The sequence below is a fragment of the Diabrotica undecimpunctata genome, chromosome 10, assembly GCF_040954645.1.
Source record: "Diabrotica undecimpunctata isolate CICGRU chromosome 10, icDiaUnde3, whole genome shotgun sequence".
NCBI classification, from domain to species: Eukaryota; Metazoa; Arthropoda; class Insecta; order Coleoptera; family Chrysomelidae; genus Diabrotica; species Diabrotica undecimpunctata.
Genome location: NC_092812.1, coordinates 23,792,263 through 23,818,943, shown reverse-complemented (window position 1 = coordinate 23,818,943; position 26,681 = coordinate 23,792,263). Strand labels below are relative to the sequence as shown.

General features: G+C 36.5%; 2 protein-coding genes across 4 annotated transcripts in view; both read left to right on the top strand.

Annotated features, from left to right (window-relative positions):
* LOC140452319 (uncharacterized) overlaps positions 1–21,089 on the top strand; it is a 107,596-nt gene extending 86,507 nt beyond the window's left edge. For all 3 annotated transcript variants that reach the window (XM_072546504.1, XM_072546503.1, XM_072546502.1), the window contains one exon: positions 10,726–21,089. In XM_072546504.1, coding sequence (XP_072402605.1) covers positions 10,726–10,904 — 179 coding nt within the window. In that variant the 3' untranslated portion in view covers positions 10,905–21,089. The remainder of the gene's footprint in view (positions 1–10,725) is intronic.
* Positions 21,090–23,641: 2,552 nt separating this feature from the next.
* On the top strand, positions 23,642–25,395 carry LOC140452458 (uncharacterized). Its single transcript, XM_072546726.1, has 2 exons — positions 23,642–24,578; positions 24,949–25,395. Exons 1-2 carry the CDS (start codon positions 23,922–23,924, stop codon positions 24,952–24,954), a joined length of 663 nt encoding a protein of 220 aa, XP_072402827.1. The 5' UTR covers positions 23,642–23,921; the 3' UTR covers positions 24,955–25,395.
* Positions 25,396–26,681: the final 1,286 nt, after the last annotated feature.

Here is a 26,681-nt window from a genome sequence, read left to right as displayed (position 1 = left end):
GATAAATGTTAGGGAAAAGGATCTTATACTCACAATCCGTATTAGGCTTTTCGAGATATTTATTAAAACAAAGATTGGGCGATGGATTTAGACAACTAACTGACATGGCGAGAATATATAAAGCAATTACAATTAACTTGCCATAAGAGAATAAATATTTTAAAAACATTATCAAACAGGAAATAGGGTTCCGACCAAAATACAATATTATCAGTATACAAATCGTTAATCAGGTCTAAACTCGATTATGGATGCATCGCTTATTGTTCTGCCAGAAAGTCTATTTTAAATTATCTAAATATAATTCATAATAATGGTCTAGGAATCGCACTATGAGCATTTAGAAGTACACCTATTGAAAGCATATACGCTGAACTTGGTGAGCCAGCCCTTTACCACAGGCGAATGCAACTGACATCAACACATTCATCCTCGGTATACTGTAATCCAGAAAAACCTATTTACAGTAACACCTTCACATATAAATATAACCAACTTTTAATTATGATAAACTAAGAAAACCATACTATGAGAGAATTAGAACATATTGTAAGAAAATAAACTTTGATGTTCCTGACATATTCTATCCAAACATCGCCGATCCTCATATCCCTTGGTCAATCAATATTCCACAGTGTAATGTATATTTGAGTCGGAAATACGTCCCTCAGAAATAAAAACTATTTTGTCAAATAGAATCCAAACTTATGAAAATTTTTCCAAAATATTTACAGACTCTTCAAAATCTAGCAATGGAGTTGGTGCCCGTTTTGTTATCAATTCAAGTAAATATAAAAAGGAAAAGACAGTTAATATTTGATTTCACGTACAGAGCGCCTGTGCATCCGCCTATTTCGGCCTAATACGCCTCATCAGAACGGCTTTCACAGTCGCTCTGAACGTGAAAATAAATCTTTTCTGTCTTGGGAAGCAACTCTAACATGGCTTCGTATAGAAGCAAATAGCGACATCTGATATTAAAATCCGTAAACTAATTTTCGAAACCAAATTCAGAACTTTGCTTTAATCTGTGCCTTCTAAGAATTGCAAGGCAAAACAGACGTTGATGTTATTAGAGACATGGGGAATCTAAAAATTGCATTCAACAGAAGTATATGGATTTCTTCTCATGTGAGTATCCACAGAAATGAAGAAGCAAACTTAAGTGCGCGTTTCCTCGACGTTGGTGGGAGGGCCGAGTAACTGGTCTTGGTCCCTGAAATTGTGAGGGGAGCACGACCAGTGAAACTAAACACAGTCCCTAAGCGTCCAGCGCCTGTGCACCGGGTGGCCGCCGGACACCGCCGCTGGACGCAAGAAAGGCGTGGCAATTGAGGCGAACAGTTGCGGCGCCTTCGCCTTCAGCTTTTAGTTTACCCTTCCAACTTCCCTACGGCTACTCCAAATTTCTCTAATCTCAGTCGCCAAACTCCAAAACCCGGCGGCGGTGGGGTCCCACGCATTAGACGCGTCTGCCGGTGCGGGGACCCCGCCCTCGATCCTGACACACACACACACACACACACTTTTCGAGCCTTCCTCGACAGACTATCTAGGAGTAGCCGACTCACCCTATCCAACTTCCCGCCCCCTCACACCCCAACAGGAAGCTCGTAGCTCGGAAATTGTCGGCGAGGCACTGGTGGGGTCACTGACGCCAAATAGGTGACACCAATAAATACCAGTAGAAGAGAAGACCAGCCCAACTGCATCTCAGCATGCATCACCGACTAGTCCTTATCCTCACGGAAGGATGAATGGCGAATTCCCGGCGCCAAAAAACGGGGACCTTTTGGCTATGGAATGGTAACCCAGACAGAGGAGTCCAGATGGAGAAAACCAGCTTTTAAAAAATCCGCAATTCAAGCTGGAAGACATCGCGGCGAAGGATGAATGGCCATGCGTAGTTGGTCGAGAGCGATTCCTGTAAGGAACCAGGCGACACCTCACAGTAATTAGCCTTACTCGGGCATGCGGGGCTCTGCTCGAGTGGACTGCAATTCCCTAGCTACTCGTGGGAACAATATGGAAAATAATATGGAAACCAATATTCCCGAACAACCCGTAGTAGAAAGCCCTGAAGGCACTACTATACAGATAGCGAAGCCGACCAAAAGGAAGGCGGTCAGAGTCACCTCCCTAGAGGAGGTGGATCTAATGACAGACGAGGAGGTTATTAAGGCCAGGCTGGCCGGGGCATCCAAAAAGAAAGTAAGGGATCTGGTGGGAAAAGGCCAGGATTACATTGAAGCCAAGCGCTCGGTGATCAAGGCCAACCTCACCAAGGTGCTTGGACGACAAAAGGACAATCCCCCTAAGTCTAAAGAGAAGGCGGAGCAAAAGCTGGAAATGGCTACGCAAAAGTCTACAAAGAAGCGACAAAGGTCGGACGACAGTACGCCGCCAGCGGAAGCCAAAAAGAGGCCGAGGAAGTCAGAAATGACTTTTACACAAGCCCTTTGCTCGGCAAAGGTGGCTGTAGTATGTGATGGCTTCCCTGGAGTGAGGATGGAACCCACAAAGCTTAAGGCAGTGCAAACATCCATCTTGGAGGCTCTGGAGAGAACGCCAGAAGAAGGGCCGCAAATCAGGCTGCTAAAGAGCACATTCAAGCCCGGTTACCTGGTAATGACGTGCGCGGATAGTGCAAGCGCACAATGGCTCAGGGACACTACTCCCACTCTGAAGCCTTGGGAAGGTGCAAGCCTCCAGGCTAAGGACGAGAGTGAAGTCGAGAGGCCGTGTTCTTGCACTGTCTACATCCCAGACGAGGACGGAAAGAGGTTGGGGGCGGAAAGTGTGCTGACTCGATTAAGGGTCAGCAACCGAAAGCTCAACACCCTTATATGGACCGTTTTGGGCAAAACACCTGCAGAAAAAGGGCAGGTATGGGTCCTCTCAATGGACAAAGAGTCCTTTGAGGAACTCAACAAACTTCAAATGTGTCCTTACTTTGGCATCGGAAGAATTAAATTCCGTGTCAAGGATGATGGGTACATTAAGAAGGTTGCAGAGGCCGGACCATCGGGGTTGCAAGGCGTAACTGCCGCAACCTCGGCAGTCAAGGCTAAGCAAAAAAGAAAAGAAGTAAAACCTTCAGAGGGGCAAAGCTCTAAAGCAGCGCCAAAGAAGGTTAACACTTCGACCAAACACAAGGCTCGCCCTAAGGATGATAAGTCGAGGGAAGGAGCTAAAGAAGGAATAATCCCGAAAGAAGTCCGTACCGACTTGCAGGGGAGTGCTACAAACCCGCCCAGAAGGCTAGAAGCCACAGAGCGGGTGGCCGCTCCCATGGAAGGGGTAGAGGACACGGGAAAACCCGAAAGTTAGCCTTCAGTTTAGAGGAAGGCAGAGTAAAGGTCCTGCAGGTCAACCTTCATCATGCTAAAGCTGCGTCGGCGGTTTTGTGCAGAAGGTTTGACATGGAAGGCCTGGACTTGGCCCTACTGCAGGAACCATGGCTCCACGGAGGGAAGATTGCAGGCTTGAAGCCGCAACAAGGTAAGTTACTATACGATGCGAAAGGAGAGACACCTCGAGCATGCATTGTATATGGTAACGAAGTAAACTGTACACTGATTCCGGATCTTTGCTCCGGAGACTTTGTTACAGGTATTTTAACCGCTTCCACCGAGGAAGGTAGTAAAAGATGGTTGGTCTGTTCTGCCTACTTCGCTGGAGAGAAGGTCTTCCGCCCAGGCATAGTAGAGGACGTTATAACCTACAGCCGAAGGGAGAACCTTCATCTAATACTGGGATGTGATGCCAATGCCCACCATCTGGCATGGGGGAGTACGAACATCAACAGTCGAGGTGAGTCTTTACTACAGTTCATCTTAAGCATGGGTTTAGAAATAGCCAATATAGGAAATAAACCTACCTTCGTTACGGCCACGCGCAAAGAAGTCTTAGATGTAACACTTTGCAGTGAAAAAACGTACGATACTATAAAGAATTGGCATGTGTCAGAGGAACCTTCATGTTCCGACCATAGGCACATTCGATTTGATTTAATTACTTCGACTAGAATGGTGGCAAGGTTCAGGAACCCGAGAGAGACGGATTGGGAAGGCTATAGAGGCTCACTCGAGAAGTCTCTTGAGGGAGGAATCGGCACCATAAAAGATACGGACGATCTCGAACTGACAGTCGAAACGGTGAGGGGAGCTGTTCTGGCCGCTTACCAGGAGAATTGTCCAGAGAGAGAAAAGAAAGGAAAGAAAAACACACCCTGGTGGAATGAACACTTACAAAAGCTTAGGGCAGATGTAAGAAGGCTATTCAATAAAGCCAAATTCAACCAGGACTGGGCCATTTATAGAGAAAAACTGACGCAATATAATAAGGAGATCCGAAAAGCCAAAAGAGACTCGTGGCGAAAGTTCTGCGAGGAAGTCGAACAGGCTCCCGCATGTTCCAGAATCCACAAGGTCCTGGCTAAGGATGGTATTGCGAATCAGGTCGGCCTCTTGAAGAAAGAGGACGAAACGTATGTAGAAACCCTGGAGGAAAGCTTAATAATGCTCACCAAGGTACATTTTCCCAGCTCATCCATTGACAATAATCCTTCGGTAGAGGTAGCTCATCCCAGAAGGCCTACTAAGGCGGACTGGAAATTAGCTACCGACATCACGAGACCGGAAAAAGTCAGGTGGGCCATCAATAAATTCCAGCCATACAAATCACCTGGAATGGACGGGATTTATCCAGCCTTGCTACAGAAGGGACAGGATGTGATCATCCCGCATCTAACAAAGATCTTCAAAGCTAGTTTGGCATGGAGATATATTCCAACCGCATGGCGAAGGGTGAAAGTCACATATATCCCCAAGGTTGGTAGGGTAATGGACCAGACCCCCAAGTCATACAGACCAATAAGTCTATCCTCTTTCCTAGCAAAAACGCTGGAAAGATTGATAGACAGGTATATTAGGGACGACGTGCTGATGGAGAATCCACTTAGCGATCGCCAATATGCATACCAGCCAGGAAAGTCAACTGACTTGGCGCTGGATGATCTTAACAGACTGCTCTCAAAGTCGCTAGATGACAAGGAGATAGCGGTGGCGACGTTTCTGGACGTGGAGGGAGCGTTTAATAACGTCTCCTTCGAGTCTGTAACGGACGCGCTTAAAAGAAGAGGAGTTCCTGCCTTCATATGCGAGTGGACAAAGGCGACCTTAACAAACAGGATCATTGTGTCCTCGTTAGGTGAAGCCACTATTGAAGCGAAGGCAGGAAGCGGCTGCCCACAAGGAGGAGTTTTATCCCCATTACTGTGGGCTACGCTTATGGACGACCTACTTAATACACTGACCAGGGAGGGTTTTTACTGTCTGGGTTATGCGGACGATTTGGTAATTGTAGTCCGAGGACGCTTTACCAAAATAATTTCGGAGAGACTTCAAGTCGCTCTGAGGATGGTGGACAGCTGGTGTGAGGAAGAAGGCCTGAAGGTTAACCCTAAAAAAACATCTGTTGTTCCCTTCACCAGAAAAAGAGCACTGCAAGGCTTACAGCCACTAGTGCTCAAGGGAGTAGAAATCCCATTCACAAGTCAGGCCAAGTACTTAGGGGTAATATTCGACCAGAGGCTGACATGGAATGCACACATTCAGAAAGTCACACAGAAGGCCACTATGGCCCTGAACACATGTAGACGAATGTGTGGTAAGAATTGGGGGTTAAATCCTAAAATGAACCTCTGGTTGTACACAAGGGTTATAAGGCCCATGATAACTTATGGTTCAGTGGCGTGGTGGAACAAAACGCAACAGTCCGGGGCGATTCAATTGCTCAGTAGCACACAAAGGCTTGCATGCTTGAGTGTTACAGGAGCCATGAGAACAGCCCCAACGGACGCGCTAGAAGTTCTGCTAAACCTACCACCTCTGCATATATACATACAGAGTGAAGCCAGATCAACAGTACATCGGTTGATCCAAGGCCAAGCTCCAATAAGTATGATGCAGGGAGCTGATAACTTAAGGCTATACCAGGACATAAAGGCAGACCCCGTTCTAGGAATGCCTGTAGACCGAATGGTTACGAGGTATAGTTTTAACAAAAATTTTCAAATTATAATACCAAAAAGAGAGGACTGGGAAACTGGTCCGCCGCTAACAGCAAACTCAATATGGTATACGGACGGCTCCAAAACGGATACAGGTACGGGGGCTGGAATATATGGCATAAAACCAAGGACGGAAGTCCGGGTATGTCTAGGAATATACGCGACCGTATTTCAACCCGAATTAGCTGCTATACACAGGTGCGCTATGGAACTAATCGGCCGAAATGTAGATAACGACTCCATCGTTATCTATTCGGATAGTCAAGCGGCTCTAAAGGCTCTCAGTTCGGTACAGGTCGATTCATGGCTGGTATGGAACTGTTTGGATGTCCTCTCTCAGGTGGGAAGTCAAAACAGGTTGACACTTGCCTGGGTGCCGGGACATAAGGGTCATCGTGGCAACGAGAAGGCCGATGAATTGGCCCGAGAAGGCGCATCTACGCCACTGGTTGGTCCGGAACCCTTCTTTGGAATCGCAAATACGATAAAAAGGGCAGCCATACACAAATGGGTGCAACAGAAGTCTCTTGAGTGGTGGAACAACTCACCAGGACAGAGGCAGGCCAAACAGTTCATCAAAGGACATTCGGCTAAATTTACAGCAGACTTACTTTCGCACAGGCGCAGGACTGTCAGAATGATAGTGGGTCTGCTCACTGGGCACTGTAGACTCAATAGACATCTGAGTCTCATAGGCCTGACAGAAGAGGACACCTGTCGTTTCTGTCTGGAAGAAGAGGAAACCGCTCTACACGTTCTGTGCCATTGCGAAGGTCTCGCACGAATGCGGTTTCTAGAACTCGGAGAGGAAAAACCGGAAGCACCAGGCTACATGAAAAGGCCACTATCAAGGCTGTTGAGTCTCATTAAGAGGACCAAGCTAGATGAAGTGCTTTAAAATAAGGGGGAAACACAATAGATCTGCAAAGGTCGCAGTGTATCAGGCTCTATTGGCCGCCCCATTTTCTACATTCTACATTCTAAGTGCGCGTAGTGCAATGTCTAGTGCGGACTCAGAAATAATATTAAAGTGCGGTCCAGAAGACTTAAAACTTTCTATTAAGCCAAAAACTTAGAAGTCTGGCATAACAAATGGCAAATATCAACGTCTAAACTACGACAAATTAAAGACACAGTTAAAGGAACTAAACCTTTTTACAAAAATTGCCATGAACAGAGATGTAGTTAACCGATTATGATTAGGCCATACTAGACTCACACATTCTTATCTTTTTTCAAAATGTAACCCACCAATATGCGAGCGCTGCAATTCAAGCTTAACAGTAAAACATATCTTTAAATGTGGCAAATTCAAACATCAACAAGCTCTTTATAATATAGATTCAAATTTATCAGTTGTGTTAGGTCAAAATAGTTATTAAAAGAACTTAATAGATTATTTAAAAGCTATCGATGTGTTCCATAAAATTTAATTTTTTTTTGTATAAAATTGTGTACTTTTAAGTGCTATTTTGTAGAAAAAAAACTTTTTTTTTCGCTTTTTCGATCCGTCGCTAATACGCTAATAACCATTAGGTGGATGCGAAAAAAAAAGATTAGGGGTTTAGCTGTTTACAAGTTATACAGCATCTTCAGGACCTCAAGAAACTAAATGCTGAAATAGATGGTATTTGCAACCTAATACAACCAAACAAATATTAAGAGTGGTACGAAAACAGGACTAAGTTAATAGTCACTTATATAAAAAATAGTCAGTAATATAAAATAGTAACTAATATAAAATGATATAAAAGTAGTCAGTTATATCACATGAAGTGTATTTCAAATGAACCAGCTTCAGTCTGATGTTAACTGGCGTATAAGTTGCATCAGTCGTTTTGATATGTAATACAATAATATAATAATACTTACATATCAGTACAAGGAATTATTTCAATGCATTATGAGTTTGATGATAACATGATATATAATATTGTTTAAAAACAGATCTTGGTATTCAACTGACCTAACTTTAAATAATTTATTAATAAAACAATCAATTTTCTAGGTTTAACTTTTACCAGAATCTTAAATTGAAACTTGCATATCAACAAACTACAACATTCCTGTCCATCTAGGTTAAATATACTCAAAATTCTGTCTAATAAAGTTTGGGGCGCAGATACTAAAATATTAATAAACTTATATAAATTACTCATTAGAAGTAAACTAGATTACGGTTGCATTTGTTATAGCGTCGCAAGCAAAACTACCTTAAAAAAGCTTAACAGTATTCAATCTACAGCTTTGAGATTGGCACTTGGTGCATTTAGAAGTAGTCCCACTAGTAGTCTACAAGTTCTAGCTAAAGAGCCACCTCTAAACATAATTATCACTAAACTGCATTGCCAAAATTTCAATTCAAAAACAACATCCTCTTTTCTCTGAAATTTTCCACCCTGGCATCCTCTCTTTTAAAAAGACAACAAACTGTTTACCTCTAATAGAAAGAATAAAAGTCATAAATTTTAACATGGATCAACTTAGTCTATTGCTGTATACAATTGCAATCTTTCCTCCATGGACAACTCGCCTACTGACCATTGACCTAACACTAAGAAAGTACTCCAAATCAAGTACAAACTACTCGATAATTAAACATCTTTTACGGACGCCTCTAAAACCCCAGATGGACATACTGCTGCTTACTATTCTGATAAAGAAAACTCTTACAGCATATATTTACTTATAAATTATTGTAGTATACTCACAGGCGAGACCACAGCTATATTAAAAGCTTTAACCTTTTTTCAAGACGAGTAACACGATGAAGTGCGTCATCATTACAGATTCACTTAATGCGTTATTGAAATTAGAGCAAATTTATAGCACAAATCATATACAAGCAATAAAACATGAATAAGAAATACTTCATTCCATGGAAAAGGACACAACTTTCATTTGGGTACCATCGCACACTGGAATCTGGGGAAATGAAAATGCAGATCAACTAGCAACTTGGAAGGTAGTACAAAAATTACAAAATATCTTTATAGTGACATGAAACATCTGATTAAAGTTCATTGCAATAACATTTGGCAAAATTACTGGGAAAATTCAGCAACCAAATTATACCCGTCTTTTTAAAGACGAATTACATTGATTTTACATTGATTACGTTGATTTCATGTAATCGAATGAACTATCTTACAAGTAAAGTCGTCCCAGGAACGCAACTCAACAATATTGGCAATATTATTTTAAAGTTGTCTACTTTAAAATGTATAATGTACGTCTGAATTGTCAATATAAATAAGCCGGATAAAATTAAATTATTAGATGAATTTTTCACCAAGTAACAAAGAAACAAAATTTGTTTAATTTAATAATGTTTGTATTTTGAGAACCATTTCCGAAGTGGAAATTGAAACGTCAATAAACGTACTTTAACCTTTAATTGTGGCTTATTCCCATTTAAATAGTAATTACTTCATTTTAATTTATATAACCTTCATACTATATTTTTATATTTATATAAACAAATAAACACAAGTAAACTTTAAATTAAGAAAAACAAATACAACGTTTACAGTACACAGCAATTCTATAAATAGAGAACGATGTGTAATGACGAGATCGTATGTTAAAATTTCAGATTGTTTCGTCTAATGAAAAAATAAGTATTTTGCAAAGATTTTTGTTTTTTGAAGTACTACTCTATAATATTAATAAAATTTTACTTTATTTTGTTAGACAACTATAAGATACTTCTTACAAGACACATGATAATTATTTAATAATTATATCTGTCTTAGATTTAATTTTTACGTAATTACTTATGTGTTTAAATAAGTGTAAACATTTTTTGGTACGCCTCTGCAAAATTGATAAGTAGAATATGATTTCCTTGAAAAGTTATCGTTAAGGGCTTCGTTAAGTGCAATGTTGCCAAGTAATCACGTTCAATTAAAAATTGTTTTAGTATAATATTTTATTATCGGAGCATATATTTTCTACTGTAAGAGTCAGAATGTATTTACTTTTAGTTTTATTTTTTTTATTTCGTCAGCTTGTATAGAAAGTACTTGAAATTGTGATCAACGTCACCTATTACAACGCTGAAACACTACTAATGACAATACACGACAACTGCTATAAAAAAACTGCTTATAGAACCTATGCATATAATATGATCTTGTGTATGATTGGAATATTCTGTGGTAGACAGCTGTCTGTAACCTTATTGAAACAACAGGCGTTTACGAAAATATCAGATTTAGAAAGTATTTTATGACTCTATTTAATATGTATCTTAAGAGTTACAAATGGCAATACAGGGTAAAGTTTGGTTAGGTTAGTTTTGGCTGAGAAGTTTAGTTAGGTTAGGTTAGGTTAGAGTCCAACCCCTTTCATTTTTACTCAGCTCGACATCAAATTTTATTATGTTCTCAAAAAATATTGTAAATTCGAAATCAGCGTCATCAAATTGTTCAGAAAAACCATTTTAATTCAAATTTGATTTCATACTTTGATTTTAAATTTTTATCGTAGATATTTCAGAAATTAACATTTACGATGAAAAAATTCGATATTCTTAAATTCGATATTTTTAAATCGCTTACGTTTATACATTGTCATATGTCATAAATATTTTATCTATTTACTTTACATTTTATTATTTAATTTAATTCAAAATTTTACTTCTTTTTTAGAAAAAGTTCCCTATACGGGTGGCGTGTGGAGAGCAGCCCTCATCATTGCTGGAGGTGTAATATTCATTTTAATTATTTTTGCAGGCTACAACACCTATGTTTTTTGTTATGTAGTTTTTTGCGACAAAGAAGTGAAGAATGCGAAGAAGAAGTATAAAATATTACAGGAAGAACTTTAAAGACTTTTGCATATCTAAACCAAAATATGTATTTGTGATATTAGTTTGTAGTTGTTTTATGTATTAAAACATAATATGAAAAATTACCATTGCTGATTGATGAGTTTCGTTTGTAAAGGCAATAATCCAAAGCAATCTGAATATCCCAAGAAGTACCTATCAATTTTAACATTTATAATATTACCTTTTATCATTCATCTGACTTTTAAAATAAGACTAGAATAATAAAATAGAATATTTTATGAGCATTTTTTCACCATCTTATTTTGCATCAGATTGTACTACTGTTCCACAAATACAAAGGCCATAAATAATAAATTATAATCGTAATGCATGTGATTCGGCAAGTAAACATTAAAACATAAATTTAGTCATGAGACAAGCGAAGCTACTGTAATTTTTTTAAGTATGGTGGATGCTGTAGAGTTTGTGGAAGTTCTGAAATAAAGTTTTTTCGAAGGGGTTTGACATTAACTCTTTGTATCTCTCTTAGAGTTCATTCTAATATACTGATTATACGCATTTTCTAATCTTCTTCTGGCATCATAACCCTGGATGGGTCTTTGCCTGTCTGGCTATGTCCTTCCATTGAGATCTCTCTTGGGCTCTTCTCCTCCATTGTCTTATATTCATGGTGTTTAGGTCGTGTTCCACGTCATCCAACCATCTCGTCCTGGGCCTTCATTTTTTCCGCCTTTCTACCGGCTTTCACTGTAACATCTTCTTTGTCGTTTTCGTGTCTTCTTGTCCCTGAACATGTCTCAGCCATGACAGTCTTAGACCTTTCACAAATCTTACAATGTCATACCCTTCATTAAGTTCGTTAACATCGTCGTTTCTCCTGATTCTCCATGTGCCGTCTTCCTCTTGCACCGGGCCATATATTTTTCTTAGTATCTTTCTCTCGAATGTTCTGAGTTGGGCTTACTCTTTTTTCGTCATTACCCAGGTTTCACAACCATAAGTTACTACGGGTTTAATCAAAGTTCTGTAGTCATTTTGGTTCTTTTGTCTAATAATTTGGATGTCATCAATCTTTTATTAGCATAGTATGTACGATTTCTACTGGAAATACGTGCATTAATTTCGCTACTTACGGAATTTTTCTGATGATTTCTGTGCCCAGATATGTGAAGGCATCCACACGTTCAATGGTATAGTTGTCTTTTGCTATATTATAATCATTCTCAGGTGTTCTTTTGATGGTCATCTACTTAGTGTTTTTGTGTAGTTTATTTAAAGCCCTCTTTTTTGTGCTTCAGGATCCATTTCCTTGAACTTTCCATTAGTCGTGTCCTGCTTCTACTAACAATGGCGACATCGTCTGCATATGCAGCAATTTGTACTGTTTTGGTGTTTATATTGTACTGTTTATATGGCCGGTTACATTGGTTTTCTGATAACTGCTTCAAGAACTAGGTTGAACAGTATGGTTGAACGTGCGTCTCCCTGTCTCACCCCCATGTTGATGTCAAACAGTGGAGACAGTTCTCCATCTACTCCAACTGCGGTTTTTGAACCCTGCAACGTCAGTTTTATGAGGCTGATATATTTTTTTGGTATACCTAGATTTCGGAGGTCTTCCAGCATTTTCTCTCTTTTCACACTATCAAAAGCGTGTATAAAGTCTATATACATATTATATAGTTCTATGTCATATTCATATTCTAATCTACATAACATTATATGCTTTATTCCAATATTTAATAGAACAAGCCTGTTACCATCTGTTTTTCTTTATAAATTTTTTATCGCGTATAATATTACCATCCACATTTCGTAGCCATAAACTTTCAGTTTAGCTGACAATTTTAACTTTTCCTTCGCCATATATTCTGCATTATAAACTTATTTCTCGCTTTATTTATTCGCTATAATATAGTTTGTCTATATAGGTGAATCAATGAAGCAGTAAAAAGCCAAAAACCTAGCAATTTTTTGCAGCTGGGTGGATCTCAATGAAACTTGTTGCATTTGATTCATAGAATGGATGGAAATATCCATATCCATAGGTTGGAAAATTTTGTGAATTAAAGCAATGATGTTGAAATGAAAATTGCATTATTGGAAAAAGAAAATGCATTTTCCAAAATAAATTAAATTTGTAATTCGGAAAGAATTGATGGAAATGAGTTCAGTATTATTACTCGGGGGTTTTTGGCGGCGATAACCCCGAAGGCACTTGGTACCCAGGATGGTCTTTATGTACTGGAGTTTTATGGAAATTTGATAAAAAAACAATGCAACCTCGGTTCTCAGTGGTATTTGGGGTCGCTGAACACGAAAATCACGACGGTGCCTAGTGTCGAAGGCACCTGGTGGAAAATCGATACAAAATCCGTACGTAGCCTAAGCCGATGTGAATTTAACTGAAACTATGCCATTAAAAATATCAAAAAAAAACTTCTACTTAATAAAAAATAAAATCAATATTATTAAAATGATACGACGTAAATCGACTGAAGTAGGTATTGTTAGCATACAGTGTTTTGCAGATGCAGAAAGATCGATTGTAGCACTGCAACAAAAATAACAAAAGATATTAGTAAAAAATACTTATTGTAGAAGATACTGACATACTCGTGCTACTTACTGCTCTCACTCCATTGGACATTAGTTAACCTCATGAAACCTGTTCAGCAAAATGAAGAATTTGGAGAACCTTCCATCTGTACAAGAAAACAATACCTTTCAAAAAAATCCAGAGTTAATATAAAGTGCAGAAAAATATAAAAAAAAACATGATTTATCAATTGATGAATTAATTAAACATGGTTACCAACTACTTCTAGTAATGTACAATGTCTAACTTAGCTTTAGAAAGCCTAACATTCCAGAGGAGATAAACAGAGTACGACTTAGTTGGCAGAAACATATAGATATCAAATGTATTTAATGGCAATGTCAAAACAGAAGAAAATAGCCCTCGGCAAAATCTTCCAACAGTCGATACGTTTACCCAGTACAGTACTTGAAGAGAGTACATTGATAACCATCCAACTGCAACAAACTTTGGTAGGTTTGTTCATTGCCTCGTCTAATACTTTTCTTTTTCGGGTCCGGACTCCTCTCAAATTTGAATTGAGGTTATAATTAAGCCTAGTAACGAGCTACGCATATTGCAGCATCGCTGATCAAGTTAAGTTCCAAAAAACTTGTTTTCTAATTGTTCCACTATTAGTCGTTTTCACAAATCAGAGAAGAAACTAAACCAGCACCTAAATATCTTTTTTTAACATAGGGCAGATCAACTTTTCCAATATGTGTTATTTACTCCGAATCAGAGAGTCAAATTTTACCATACAAAGTAAAAATTTCACTCTGGGTAAAATTTTAACGGAGTCAAAATTTACCTTGACACCGAGTCAAAGTCAGGCTAATACCCTATTTCTCTGGACTATGAAGCCATATTTCCACATTGTTAGTACGGTGATTATTGCCTTATAGTTAAGAATAAGCTTTTTAAATTTTGACAATTTTATCTCTAATCAAACTCTTTTTGATTACTTATTAAGATTGTTCAATTTGGCTTACATATTTTATCATATACATCTTTAAACTTGCTAATTAATGTGTTCCACATTAATCCTGTTAAGTTTGTGTCTATTCTCCTAAGTTTTATTACGAAATCTTCTAGTATTTTAAGAATCTTTATTTTGTGGTCTGCAATACTATTGAAATTATTTGCATGTAAGTTATTTCTATTATGTGTACCACCCTTAGATACCACATTTTTATGTCAATATTTCAATATTATACAAAATAACAAAATAAATATAACAATTTACCACTTTTTCTTATTCTTGAAGATTTAACTTGTGCCTAGACCAATTCTATTCTGAATTTTAATTTCTGATCTAGATCCTAATTCATCTATAATCAGATTCAGTGCGATGCAGCAAAAGAATTTCTGTTTGTTAGAAGATTGGTCCACTTTGATTTTTTACATTTTCTGCTTCTACAATTTCATCTTCTTCTTATTGGACCGTTTCCTTTCGAAGGTTGGCGATCCAAATGGCAATTGTAACTTTAAAAACTGCTGGATGAGCAGTCAAATCTTCTCCTCAGGTCTTTCAGCCACGAGCTCTGGCGTCTTCCAACTGATCCTTTGCTCTGCACTTTACCCTCCAATATAATTTCGAGTAATTCAATATCTTTCACCCCCCAACACATGACCCAAGTTTTGTATGTTCCTCTCGTTGATTATGCTGAGTAATTCTTTTTATTTACTCATGCGCCTCAAGTACCTCACCGTTGGTAACTTTTTGTACCTATGGAATTCTTAGCATCTGTCTGTATATATACATTTCTAAGGCATCTATTCTTCTTTCTGTTTCAGAGTCCATTGTCCAACTTTCACAGCCTGTAAAACCTGCCCTTTGTCTGTAAAACATTTGCGTTAGGAACTTGTTGCAAATATCCTGCGATAACACAACATTTCGAATGCTGTTACTTTCTTATTGCCTGTTAATCAGTGCCCATTCCTCCAGCTCATACAGCAAAATCAAAACACTCTTCTCCTTCTTCTTTTTCTTCTTCTAGCGCTACAACTCTCTGTGCGTTTTGGTCTATGCAACATAATTGCATTACATTCCCTTCTGCTATTTGCAACTCTTCTTTAATTCCGAACTTCCATAATTCTTAGATCATTCTTGACACTCTCTAACCAGCTCTATCTCTCTCTCTCTCTCTGCTTTCTAGCGCTTTCTTTCATCGCCCATAAGAGCATGTGGCAAGTGGCCAACTAATTCTACGAGATTTAATAAACTTTATGGCATGGTTAATTAACTACTCCGGGACAGGCCTAAAACTCTTGCTGAGCACCTTCCTTTCAAAACTTTTCAAGGCATTTTTGTCTTCCTTCAGCAGGGTCATAATGGGTATTATTAGTGTTTTATTTAATTGCACCTCCGTATCTGCCTTTTTCGTTTCCTTTGCTTATTCTGTTTGTTATTTCTGCACTTACATCATTACTTTCGGTTACTGGGGATCCTACGTACTTGAACTCTGATACATTTCAAAGTTTGGAAGACCTGTTTGAAAGAAATTTCTAGTGGTTTGTCTTGCCCTTAACGTAAAAATATATTTGGTATCTTCAATCCTACATCTCGCGTCACTTTCTCAAGATCTTCGCAAGTCTCCTCTAATACTAATCATTACCACCAAGTATCATAACGTCATCCGCATATGCAGCTATTTGTTGGTTATAAGGTTCTTGCAGATGTTAACTTTGGATATTGCTGCATGCAGCAAGAGGTTAAACAATAGCGAATGATCTCAAAGTTGACAGCGTTCATATTTTGTATTATTATTGATTCTTTGGTGTCAGTGAGAGTGAGCTGTACCAATGTGACTAGTTTTTTCAGTATACCCATAAATATTCGGCTTACATATCGTTGTTTCCTGTTTATAGTGTAAAAGGCTTGTTTTAAATCAACAAATAGACTGTTTATGCCGATTTTGTATTCGTAGCTCTTTTCTAATACTTGCCTCAGCGTATGAATCGCACCTTTCTAGAATTTTCTATATTGTTTTTTTGAATTTCTTGGCTCTATCTCTGTTATTTTTAAATGGTATACCGTTTCTTTCTTATGCACACTTTTGCTGTATCTCTTCTTTTCAACCAAGCAGCTAGCTCTCTTTTTACATGAACAGGTTGTTAGCATTCTGCATAACCTCCAACCTTGGGACCAGGTACTCTTCTGTAGGTGTTCTGTAGCCAAGGGGATCTAGATTTAAGGTTCTGGATAGTCTGGATACTCGTGTTCACCCATTTCATAGTGTGTAGGATTTGCTAGAATCGTCAACTTTTGTCGACTCGGGAAGTACCTTGCTTTTACTAACAGTAGTTATGAAAAGTGTATCTTCTGTAGTGGATCCTTAGCCAAAGATGATCTACTTTGTCATCTCTGGAATTATCTGGCTTTTGTTGACAGCACTTACTTGGCCTGACTACTGTCACCAAGACCCAATGTCTAGCCATTTACCTTTCTTCTTTCTCATCCGTTCTTGGGACCAGATTACAAATAACTGTTTATATTCTATAAAACATTGCTTTCTCAATACTAATGCGAATTTAGAGTGATACCATTTCTCATGTAAGTTGTACCTCAAATATGTAAAATACTGAAAACGATGTGGAATGTTCTACCATGCATAGAGAAAGAGTAGTTTCTATTAGGGTTTTTACTGATTATCATTATTCTCGTTTTATCCGTATTTAGACTTATTAATTAAATGATAATGGCGAAAAAACGCATCCCTCTCGAACTTTTCTCTGGATATTTAATTTTTCACTTTTTTAAATTTCTTTTAATTGTTTATATTAATTTGTTGTGAACATATGATCAATATATTGTGTGTATTATTGTGAGAATATCACTACATTTGTTATGGTTTACTGTATGGTATCGAAGGCTTTTCATAATCTAGAAAACAGACCAAGATATCATTAATTACATCCCTATCTATTCGATTTAATCATATTAAATAGTACTTCCTGAGTTCCAAAATAGTTTATAAATCCAAACTAAAATTCATCCAGCTATTGTTCTAGGATTAGGAATTGTCTTCCTTTGCTTCTTTGGCAGACTTTTGGCTGTTACTTTTCTCTTATTTTCCATCTTCCAGTCTTATTGAAAGGTTGGTTCTTTGAGTTTACTACTATTGTACGATAACAAATGATCAGTATTTTTGCTGTCGTTCCACACTTTGGGATGGATACTAAATGTATCTTCTTTAATTTTTGTTATCTTTCTTTTTAGATGTTGACTTTTTGACTTGCACCTATTAAATCTAGTTTTATCCACAGGAAATCTAGTTTGTTGCCGTCTATAATCTCCTTGAGACAATTATGTCCCTTTGTTTTGTATTTCGTCGTTGATGTACCTTCTCAGGACCTTTGGACTTCTAAATTTTTATTGAGCTGTGGAACAATATATAATAAGAACAATAATATGAAAACAGTAGTAAAATTTGCCTATATGTATAATTTGATCACATTCACAATATACTTTAGAAGAGATTTCATTATCTTGGGTGTCGCTAATCTTTTACCTTTTGGGATATTTAAATTAACAGAGGAAATCGCCTGAGAGACTGTCAGATAATATTAATTGATTTTATACTTTGTACGTCGCTTTCTAATTCACTTGTTATTTTATACAACTTAAGAATAGTTTTTAAAAATAAGCAACCTCAGAATATATCACAACTTCAATTTATGTTGTACATTATAGATGTAAATTATGATCTATAAGTAAAAATGTCAGTATGAAATATTTCTGTTACGACCTATAGACAGTTTTGAACTGTGTATAACAATAAGGCATATGTTGTTATCTTCAGAATTCACACACAATCACTTCAAATTTTGCTACAATCTTTTTTGTATATTTTTATCTTGTATATGTGATCTTCTTCTGTGGTTGCTTACTTTTCAGAATGACAGAACTGAATGTGAATGGATTTACAATTTATGATGATATAACCATTGCAATTTATAAACTGTAGATCCATATCTTTTGTTGATTATTACAAAGACAAATGATGTATTTTATATTACAGATACTAAAGGTATCACTGCCATAATTTATGAATATAGTGTGCAGGACAAATGTCTATGGATTTAAATCTGCCATGAATTATTCTTAATACTATTCGTCACCTTTTTATCTGTCTTATACAGCTCCTGTCTACATGCATTCGTTTTTATTTCCTTTTTGCGTATATTTCACTGAAATCAGACAAAACAGCTAAGGGTAAATAATGCAGAACCCAAAGTAGAGTAAAACCCAAACGAACAAACATTGAATGTCAGGAAAAACCTTAGAATTAGTGAAAAAAGAAGAGTTATGCTACAGCATACCACAAAAACAGGAAGCAACTGTCAAGAACTGGAACCACATGCAAACCGACATGAAAGTCATGAACTGTCTAAAAAGGTTAAATATTCATTCAAGATCATAATCGCGAAGTAAAAATCGATATAGAGAGCATTGCAGAGACCTGGAAAAACTACTGCTCAGAATTGTACAAAGACACTTCAAAAGATGCATCAGTCATTGCTTCTTCTGGGTGTATTAAAGCTACAACATAGTAAGAAATATACAGATATAGTATATAAAGAAATCATTTTAGAGACATATGAAGATATGTCTAAAATGATTTCTTTTAGTGTGCCTTCTTCTGATAGTGTACCTCATCCGTTAAGGACATTGATGATCATCACAGCCTATTTTACTCTATATACAGTAGTTCTGAAGAATGCTAGTGTTGTTTTTCCACTTCCCTGCTTTAAATTTTCCAACCAAGACGTGCATCGTCTATCCGGTCCTCGTTTTCCTTCCACTTTCCTCCAATTACATCAACTCATGTTGTTCATTCCTTAGTATGTTACCAAAGTAGCATATTTTACTTTCCTTTATTATGTTGATTGTTTCTTTTGTATCTTTCTTATGGTTTCCGTGTTTGTTAAACGTGTTGGGTTCATAATATTTTCCACATTCTTCGATAACATCACATCGTAAAGCTAGCAAGTCTTTTTTGAGTGGCATCTATAATTATCCAGGCTTCAGCTGCATATAACCAGACAGAGAATGTGTAGCATCTCAATAATCTAGCTCTAATTTCTATTCCCAGTTTTTCATTGCATAATACTGCTTTCGTCTTATTGAAAGCGCTTCTGGGCATCTCAATGTATCGCTTTATTTCAAGGCTATGGTCCCATTGTTCATTTAGCTCACACCCCAGGTAATTGTATCTAGATACTTTCTTTAACGTAGATTCTATCGTCTTCAATCTTGTTCTTACTGGCATCATGACTATTGTTTCTTTTTTGTTAAGAACCATTCCATACCTACGGCAGTACTTCGTAGTGCAATCAACCAAAATCTGCAGTCCTTCTCTCTGCTATCCGCAAGGAGTATCGTATATATATTCGGTTTTTTTATAACGTCTTACGACGTTGTCCGACTCCCAAACGCCACTGTATTCTGTCTTGAGTTAGGTCTTCGTCCAGATTTCTAGCGCTAATCGCTTTCCTAACTCCCAGGGTCCAGCTCTGTGGTGGTCTTCTCGTTTCCTCTTCTCTGGGGGTTGCCACATCATCGTTTTTTTAGGCAATCTTTCGTCCCCCATTCGGCTCACATGCCCATACCATATGAGCTGTTTTCTCTCAATATCCTCAATTATAGTGCCCTCTATACCCATTTGTTGTTTTATCACTTCATTCCGTATTCTGTCGGCTCTTGATATTCTCATCGATCTTCTGATGGCATCCATTTCCGTGGCTTCGACCTTTTTCTTATATTTTTCGGTTATTCTCCATGTCTCAGCTTCATAAAGTAGGCTAGTTTTAACCATTGTCTCATAGATGTTCCATTTTCTTTTCTTTGATATTTCTTTACTCCATAGATTTCCCTTCAAACATGCTATAGCTCTTCGTGCTTGTACAATTCGATGTTCTATTTCTCGTTCGTCTTTTCCACTACGGTCGAAGATGACGCCCAGGTATTTATATTCGTTGCATGGATTTATTTTTTGATTGTCATCGATATCGAGTTGTTCTGCTTCAGCTTCAATTGAGAGGTATTTTGTCTTTTCTAAATTGATATTTAATCCCCATTATCGTATCCAGACATATCGTACCAAGACATATAATTTGGCAAAATATGGAAATTTGTCCTGTACATACTGTTTCATTGTTAAAAATTGCTCAAATATTGCATTACTGACTTTGAATGAAATAAGATTACAATTAGTTTTATGACCATTTTCTTAGAAATTTTTTTCTGAATTTGGGTAAATATTTAAAAACAATTTTTTAAATAAATGTAGAAAGAGACAAGTTACGCATCCTTTTTTTTTAATTATGCCTTTTCAAGACATTAACTTTAATAACCACTTTCTAATGTCTTCTTTTTTGGATAAAAATAATTTTAATTCCGGTTTCTCTAATTCTTTTTCTATTTGTTCTTTATTTAATTTAAGCGTTTTAGGCCTTACACAAATTTTCTTGTTTTTAGAATCGTGCCATATTAAAATTATTAAATGCCACAACTTCTGTTTTTTGTTATTAAAATAATTTATTATATTCTATTCGATTTTCTAAATTACTACGAAAATGTTAAAACTATATCTTCCTGTTGAATCAGCCCCAAACTTTTTTAGCATTTTTAAGTATAACCGTTTATTATTTTGTTTTTATGAGATGAATAATTTTAATTAGAATATATTCATCGATTATTTGAAATTTTCTATTGATCGTTTTTAAATAAATAAAAAACTTTGTAATTTATGACGTCATTTTATTTTCCCAAATTCATATTTATGTGACCCTTAGTGAACAAAGAAGGTAGATAGTTAAGAACTTTGCTTTAACAACTTATTTTTATTATGTATGTGAAAAATAAGAATTGACATACTTTTGAAAAAGATTTCCGTAGTTTTCGTTGGTGTAAGAGATTGAACATTAACTTTAATAGTCATATCTTCTATTTCTTCTTTCTGCTCTTAACTGACATCTGATCATTAAATCCCAAATGGCACTGAACTGAGTAGGAGCAGAGAACAACCCATTCGGCTTTTCTATGGTAGGAGTACAAACCGATACCCAAATAAAACAACAACGCTTTATATAGCGACATACTACTGCCGCTATTGTAGAACTGGAAAAAGAAACTGAAGAAAATATAAGATATATGAAGAGAATATAAGTTACGTCATAGGAATCAGAGAAAATGAAGAACTATTGAAATTAGCGTTAGGAAACTGAAGCATTAAATAACAATAAAAGTCACTTCAAGTATTTCATTAGTGACTTTAATGCCAAATGGAAAAGAGAAACGGCAGGGAACAAGTCATGAGGAAGTATGAGTCGGTGAGACAAATGAAAGGGGAGAAAGACTGCTTCAGTTTGCACACTACCAAAACATGCCTATTGCACGTACACTCTTTAAGAAAAAATCGAACAGAAAATGGACTTCGGTAGCAGCAAATGGAACCACTTAAAACGAAATTGACCTCATTCTAACCAATAAGATTGCAACAATAAAAGATGTCAGTGTAATAAATAAATTTCAAACACGCAGCGACCATAGACTAATCAAAACACGAATTTACCTATATCTGAAACTAGAACGAATAAAATTAATCGCAAAACCAACAGTAACCGGCATAAATATTAACAATGTAAAAGAAAACTCAGATCACTACCAAAGGAAAATTGATAAAAGGTTACATGACCAAATCGACAGCTCTCAATTAATGAAAACTATCCTTGATAGTGCCAAAACATCGTAGACCCGCAACAGCAATATGAACATAGTAAACTGTCTGATAAAACCAAAATAATGCTAAAAAAAAAATAAGGAAAATGAAAGTAAGTAGCAAAATACAGAGAATACAATACAAAGAAGTTTGTATGGCAATAGGGAAAATATTAAGGAAGACGAGAAAATACACTGAAAAACTGGTAGAAAATGCAATCAAAAACCACAAGGAAGCATTAATCATTGGGAAGAAGCAAATCGTTGCTCTAACAAACGAAAACACCAGAATTATAGACAGAAATGAAATAATACAACTTTTGACTAAATTCTACAGTGAACGCCTGAAATACTTGAAAAAGCAATCAGTAACCAAGAAGATGTACCATAAGTCCTTCCGAAAGAAGTAGAATCGACAATTACAAAAATGAAAAACGACAAAGCAGCTGGAATAGATGGCATAACAGTGGAACTGCTTAAATACGCTGGCAAAAAACTTGGAAAATCTTAACACGCATATTTACGAACTGCCTAAGATCAATATGAATACCACATCACTGGAATACAGTAAACATAATTCTCATTCATAAGAAAGGTATCAAAGAGGATATCAAAGATCATCAACAACATATTAACAAATGCATTAAACGCTGCACAGTCAAGAGAACAAGCAGGCTTTAGAAGTGGATTCAGTACCATGGACCATATCTGTACGTTTCGAGAACTAATGAGTAGAGCTTAAGAAGATGAAATACTGCTAGCATTAACATTTATAGATTTCGAGAAGGCTTTCGATTGTATATATCCCAAAGCAGTAGTAAAAGCTTTGACCAACCAAGATATTGACAAACCGTACATAGAAACTTTAGCAAATATATACAGAAAAGCAAAAGCTAAGGTAAAAATTTATGAAAACACTCCAGAATTTCCCACTACCAGAGGCGTCCGACAAGGAGACGCAATATCACCAAAGCTGTTCACTGCAACTCTAGAAAATAAATTTAGCAAAGTGAACTGGCAGAACAAAGGAATATCCATTGATGGTGAATACCTCAGCCATCTTAGATTTGAGGACGATATCGTTCTGATTGCTAATGATCCTCCAGAACTACAAGAACTTATAAGCGACATAAATGCAGCCAGAAATGATGGTGCTAAAAATAAACTTGACAGAAACAAAAACCATAGACAACGATCTAGAGGATCTCCAAGATGTAAAAATAAACAACACTGCACTCGAGTCAGTAGACGAGTATGTATACCTGGGACAATTAATACATAAATCTGGGTCTTTACTCCAAGAAATCAACAGAAGAATGAATCTGGCTTGAATATATTTTGGTAGAAATGCAGTTATATTCAAATTGAAGATGCCACTTCACTTGAAGAAAGAAGCATCCGATCAGTGTATACTACCAATTATAACATACGGCTTCGAAATTTGGACACTAAAGAACGAGATAATATCTGTTATATACTTGGCAACACAGGTAGGCAACACCGCTCACGGACACAAGGGAATGAAGTTAGTCAGTTATTGGGCAATAAAGGTTAATGATATAAAACCACGTTGTATTATTAATTATTACCTTATTTAAGTAAGAAATACCAAATACACAACAATTGGCGACGAGGATGGGATACATATGATGGTAATAACAACTACTACAGAGATTATTACGACTACTACCATTGCTACTTCAACTTCAAGTACAGTTATTTACATTATTATTATACTACATCCCCAATTATGTCTACACAAGTATCTACATTTCAATTTTCCGTTGAATCTTTCAACCAGTCTGCCACCAAATGGTCCAGGTGGGTAAAGAGGCTGGAAGGTGCTTACAAGGTATTTAAAATTCCAGACGAAATGAGATTACCTTATCTACTACACTACATGGGTTCTGAGGCCTACGACACCCTATGCGACAAGTTAGCCCCAGAAGTCCCGGAAGACAAGTCATACGACGACATTGTCAATTTAATGGATAATTTTTACAACCCTGCACCCTTGGAAATTGCAGAAATCTTCAGATTCCAATCAAAAAGGCAAGCCGAAGGAGAAACAATACAAGAATACCTTCATTCACTACAAAAGTTGTCAATTAACTGCAATTTCTCTACATATCTTAAAAGTGCTATAAGAAACCAATTTGTTTTTGGCCTACGATCGAAAAGAATACAAGCTAGACTTCTAGAATCAAAAGGACTGGACCTAGATAGAGCCGTTGAGATTGCCACAAGCATGGAGGCGTCAGAAAAGGACAGTAACCAATTTTTTCATAATCAAAATTATAATAATTCTAGTGTCAATATATTAAATACAAAAGCAAGGAGTGCAAATAATAATAGGATGCAATTTCAGAATAACTCTGCTGCAAATTCTTCAAACACAAATAGTAATGTATGTTATAGATGTGGAGATCCTTCACATTTAGCAAATTCTTGTTCAAAAAAACATTTAACTTGTAATTTTTGTAAAAAAGTTGGACACATTCAAAAAGTTTGTTTAAAATCAAAAAATGTTAGGTCTAACCAAGTAACTTCAGTTTGCTCAGTTCAAGAAATTTTTAAGATTAGTACTGTAAATTCAAAAGACAAATTTTTTATAAACTTAAGAGTAAACAACAATATTTTAAAATATGAAATTGATTCAGGTGCTGCTGTTACCATTGTAAACAAAAATGTATTTGACACATATTTTTCTACACTACAATTACAGAAATCTGATGTAAAATTAACTACATACTGTAAAAATCATTTAAATGTTTTAGGGTTAACTCCAGTGGAGGTTGAGCACCAGGGAATAAGGCAAATGTTAAAGTTGTACGTGGTGGATGGTGAGGGTCAATCACTAGTTGGAAGAGAATGGATACGTGCCCTTGGAATTAAACTACATGAGGTAAATACAATATCACATGAGAACTCTAAAGTCTCAAGTTTATTAGATAAATACAAACATTTGTTTGAAAAGTCAATTGGTGAAATTATAGGTTTAGAAGCTGAAATTCATTTAAAACCTGGTAGTATAGCAAGGTTTCATAAGGCTCGCCCAGTTGCTTTTGCATTACGTCCTAAAGTGGAAGCTGAGTTAGAGTCGTTAGTTGATCAGGGTGTTTTACAAAAAGTAGAGTTTTCAGATTGGGCAACCCCAATTGTCCCAGTTGTCAAACACAATGGGGACATACGCATTTGTGGGGATTTTAAAATTACTTTAAATCCCTGTATTGAAGTATACGAATATCCTTTACCTACCCCTGATGATCTTCTATCTCAGTTAGCAGGGGGCGATAAGTATTCAAAAATAGACATTACAAAAGCTTATTTGCATTTACCTATAAAAAGTGAAATGAAACATTTACTTACACTTAATACTCACAAAGGTCTGTACCGCCCAAACCGTTTAATGTTCGGTATTGCAAGTGCTCCTACCAAATGGCAACGTTTAATGGAACAAATGTTACAAGGAATCGATGGTATTTCTGTGTTCCTAGATGATATAAGAATTACTGCCCCAAATACTGATATACATTTACAAAGACTTGAACAAGTGTTACAAAAATTATCTGAACATAATTTACATATAAATTTAGACAAAAGTGAATTTTTAAAAGACGAAATTGAATACTGCGGATACAAAATAAATAAATTTGGTATTACTAGTAGCTCAGATAAAGTAGATGCAATTGTAAATGCTCCAATACCAGAAAATAAAACTCAAGTCCGAAGTTTTTGTGGGTTAGTTAATTATTACAGACGTTTTTTACAACATACCTCTACAATATTAAAACCTTTAACAAATCTACTTAAAAATCATGTTGAATTTGAATGGTCCCGAGATTGTCAAATGGCATTTGATAAAGCCAAAAGGCTCATTTCTTCTAAAAATGTTTTGTGTCACTACGACCCAAATTTGCCATTAGTCCTTGCAACTGATGCATCCCCTTATGGTGTTGGTACAGTACTGTCCCATATTTTTCCAGACGGTACAGAAAGACCGATACAATTTGCTTCTCAAATGTTAACCCTTACACAGCAAAAGTACTCTCAAATAGATAAAACAGCATTATTTTTGGTGTGAAAAAGTTCTTCAATTACCTATATGCTAGAAATTTTATTTTATACACTGATCATAAACCTTTAGTTCAGATTTTTGCACCAGATAAAAGTCTACCAGTTTTAAGTGCTACAAGAATGCAGCATTATGCAATTATTTTTGGTGTGAAAAAGTTCTTCAATTACCTATATGCTAGAAATTTTATTTTATACACTGATCATAAACCTTTAGTTCAGATTTTTGCACCAGATAAAAGTCTACCAGTTTTAAGTGCTACAAGAATGCAGCATTATGCAATTTTCTTACAAGGTCTAAAGTATGATATTCGATACAAAAATACAGATTCTCATTTTAATGCAGATGCTCTTTCACGTTTACCTATTAAAAATGAACAAAATTATACTCATGATGAACCAGACATATTCGAACTTAATCAGATTGAAAATTTAC